The sequence below is a fragment of the Orycteropus afer genome, unplaced genomic scaffold (assembly GCF_000298275.1).
Source record: "Orycteropus afer afer isolate SDZICR_OR568_19922 unplaced genomic scaffold, OryAfe1.0 scaffold00294, whole genome shotgun sequence".
NCBI lineage: Eukaryota > Metazoa > Chordata > Mammalia > Tubulidentata > Orycteropodidae > Orycteropus > Orycteropus afer.
The window spans coordinates 1,602,628-1,605,665 of NW_006921881.1; the positions used below are offsets into that span (position 1 = coordinate 1,602,628).

The window sequence follows — 3,038 nt, forward strand, 5'->3', positions numbered from 1 at the left end:
AAGTGGGAGGGGAGCTGTTGCATTGTAAATTTTGGTCAATGACATGAGACAAAGTATATGTGAACTGCTGTATGAAAAGTGAATTTGCTCTGTAAATCTTCACCCAAATCAAAATAAAATTAAAAAAAAAAAAAGATGCCACCCTTGAATACTGCATTTCTTTAAAACAAAACAAGCAAACAAACAACCACAACCACAACCACAACAAAAAACCCAGCTATTTTAAACATAGATGAGGAGGTGGAGGGACAGGGAGACTAAGCAAATAGAAGTAAAACAACTAGAACAGAAATAATGAGAATGTTGACAAAATAAGAAGAATGTAACCAATGTCACTGGTCAATATGTCAAGAATCTGTGGGATGCGGGTAAATTTTGCTGTGTATATTATCACAAAAAGTTAAAGTTAAAAAGAGACAACAGTGAGTGTTCAACTCTTACAAAACGTTGGTTTCTAATCCCTCAGAGATTCTCCTTCTTCATTCTTACCTAAAATGGATTTTGCATGGTGAGCATCAGAGATGGTGAGAGAAAGGTGGGAGCACAGCGGGGCGTCCCGGCCCCTCACTCAGCAACTCCATCACTCAGGTAGCAAGGGACCCACATTGGACTTTTGAGGATCCTGGCTTTGTCCTGGATTTGAACAGGGCTAAGGGGGGGCGTTGATGAACATAAGGCTCCCAATGCACTTTCTAAATACCCCACTTTTCATCTCCTATTACTCTCCAGTGAGAGAGAGAAGGCATGTCCTTTCCACCCTTATCAGTGCAGAGGGAGACTTGAAGGATTCCACTTCCTGGCAGAGTCCCTCCTATCCTCACTGACACTGCACAGTTTTCTCACCTGGGCTTTCAGCATCTGATGCTTCCTTCCTCTTGCAGTAATGAAACACAAAAAGTATAAACACAGCCATCAGCAACAGCAACAGCAACAGCAACAGCAACAGCAACAGCAACAGGAATGATTTGCCATAAACTCCAATATATTGGGGCCCCTCCTGAAAAAAAAAAAACCACAAACACATTATTATACACTGGGCCCCCATCTCAATCCACAACATTTTTATCCTTTCTGACTTCCTGGCCCCTAACTACCAGAATCAGAGTCCCCTCTAGGACGGCCCATGCTTACCAATGGTCACAGGGTATGTAGTGTGCTTCCCATCGTGTTCTACGTGGCAGCTATACCTCTGCTCCTTTCCTTTGGGAACCCTTATGGACACGCAGGTCTCACTGGTTCCATTCTCATAAGGCAGGCCACACCTATAGTCCTGGGAGTCCTGGCTCAGGGGTTCCCCATCCGGTAGCCAGGTCAGTGAGATTTCACTGGGATAGAAGCCAGAAGCCCAGCACATCAAGGTGATGCCTTCTACAGACTCAGTGTAGGTCACATTCACTGCTGGGGGTACTGGGGGAAGAGAAGGTTTAATCAGTGAGGCATGTACCCATACTCTGCCCCCAAGTCTAAGAAAGACTATATAGGGCTGGTCCTCTCTACTTTCCCTACTCTGGCCTGAAGCTGCATTCACCCACCAGCACTCAAGCTTCATGCTACTCACAGTCTGTTTGGGACCAAGGGACCCCAATTCCTTAGACTGGCAGGGGGATGAGACCTTGGAATGTATCCTGACTCTCCACATCCACATGTTGAAGGAGGGGAGGGATAATGACAAGAGGGTTCCTGGGTCATGGAGCCCAAGACAGAACTCTCCAGGCTGAGGCAGGCTGGGAGCCAGATGGGGCAAGCCCATAATTCTGAGGCCACCATAGACAAATGATAACCTCTCCTATGTAACACCTACTTTCCCAGGTTCAGTTTCCTGCCTGAGGGCCCCCTGCTTTTCTGGATGACATTGAACAAGTCCATCCCCTCCCACTTGTGTGCACAATGTGTCAACCGGACATGTAAAGATGCCATAGGACAGGGAGGGTTTCCCTCAGGTAATGCAGAGTGAGGGCAGATAGCAACGGAGATGAAAGTTCTGCCCCAGGGTCAGTACCTATTTGCTCCTTGAAGCTCATCCAGGATTTTAGATATTTCTGTAATTTTCCACAAGTCTCTCCCTGCACACGGGGACTGTAACTGTTGCTTTTGTCTCTATCCGCATCCCAGATCTTCTTGATTTCCACAGCCAAGGTCTGGACTGTAGAGCGGAGCACCATCCATTTCTGGGTCTCCGGGTGATAGGAGAGGAAGCGCTCCCCATCAAAGAAGAAATGCCAGAAGCCCCTGGCACTCTTATCTTCCTGGATCTTACAGCCCAGAGTCTCCTGGAGGGAATACAAACCTGCCGCAGCCCAGCAGTCACTTTTCTATCTCTAGGTCCCTCTGCCTTCCCTGCCCATGGTGAAAAACTCCAGCCCAGAGCATCCTTCCCTGTTCCCTTCCATCTCTTCCTCAGTGCTGCCTGGGAGATAGCTCTTCTCCCAGCTGCATTCCATAGACCCCCATCCCTTTCACCTACATCCCCAACTAAATCCAGTGAAAAGAGATAATTCCCCATCTCTCTGCCCCAAAACTCTAAGAAAAGGAAAAGGACTCTTCCTCATTCTCACCTTTTTGCTGGTCAGTAAGGGGCATGATATCTGCCAGAGTCATTTTGAGTTCCATCCCCCTCTCCGTCAAGTCCTTGGTCTCTGTGTCACAGGTCTCAGTTCCCAAGTGGGCTTCTGCCCATGGCCCCCAGGGCTCTGCCCTACCTTTCTCACTGTCATAGTACAGGAAGGGCTTTTCATCTAAATGCCCCTCACCAAGAATTTGTGATTGCACAAAGCCATACTGGAATACCACCTTGAGGTCATAACGAAGACTGTGGGCTCCTGGGGGAGGAAGAAACCACATGTGAAAATTCTTCCTAGAAATACTGCATATCAAAGGTTTAATGGAAGGCTCTACTGTCCTGACTCCTTAAGGATGCAAAAATTAACATGTACAAAGAGATATGACATAACAAAATGACAGCAACAAATTCAAACTTATCAATAATCACCCTGAATGTTAATGGATTAAATGCACCACTCAAGAGACGGAGAGTTGCA

At 46.9% G+C, this 3,038-nt stretch overlaps 1 protein-coding gene across 1 annotated transcript in view; it reads right to left on the minus strand.

Annotated features, from left to right (window-relative positions):
- The window catches only part of LOC103206019 (MHC class I polypeptide-related sequence B-like), a 15,517-nt gene that overhangs the window by 1,282 nt on the left and 11,197 nt on the right, over window positions 1-3,038 (minus strand). The window contains exons 2-4 of the mRNA XM_007951458.1: window positions 2,556-2,819; window positions 2,000-2,287; window positions 1,132-1,407 (exon numbers count right to left, since the gene is read on the minus strand). Coding sequence (XP_007949649.1) covers window positions 1,132-1,407; window positions 2,000-2,287; window positions 2,556-2,819 — 828 coding nt within the window. The remainder of the gene's footprint in view (window positions 1-1,131; window positions 1,408-1,999; window positions 2,288-2,555; window positions 2,820-3,038) is intronic.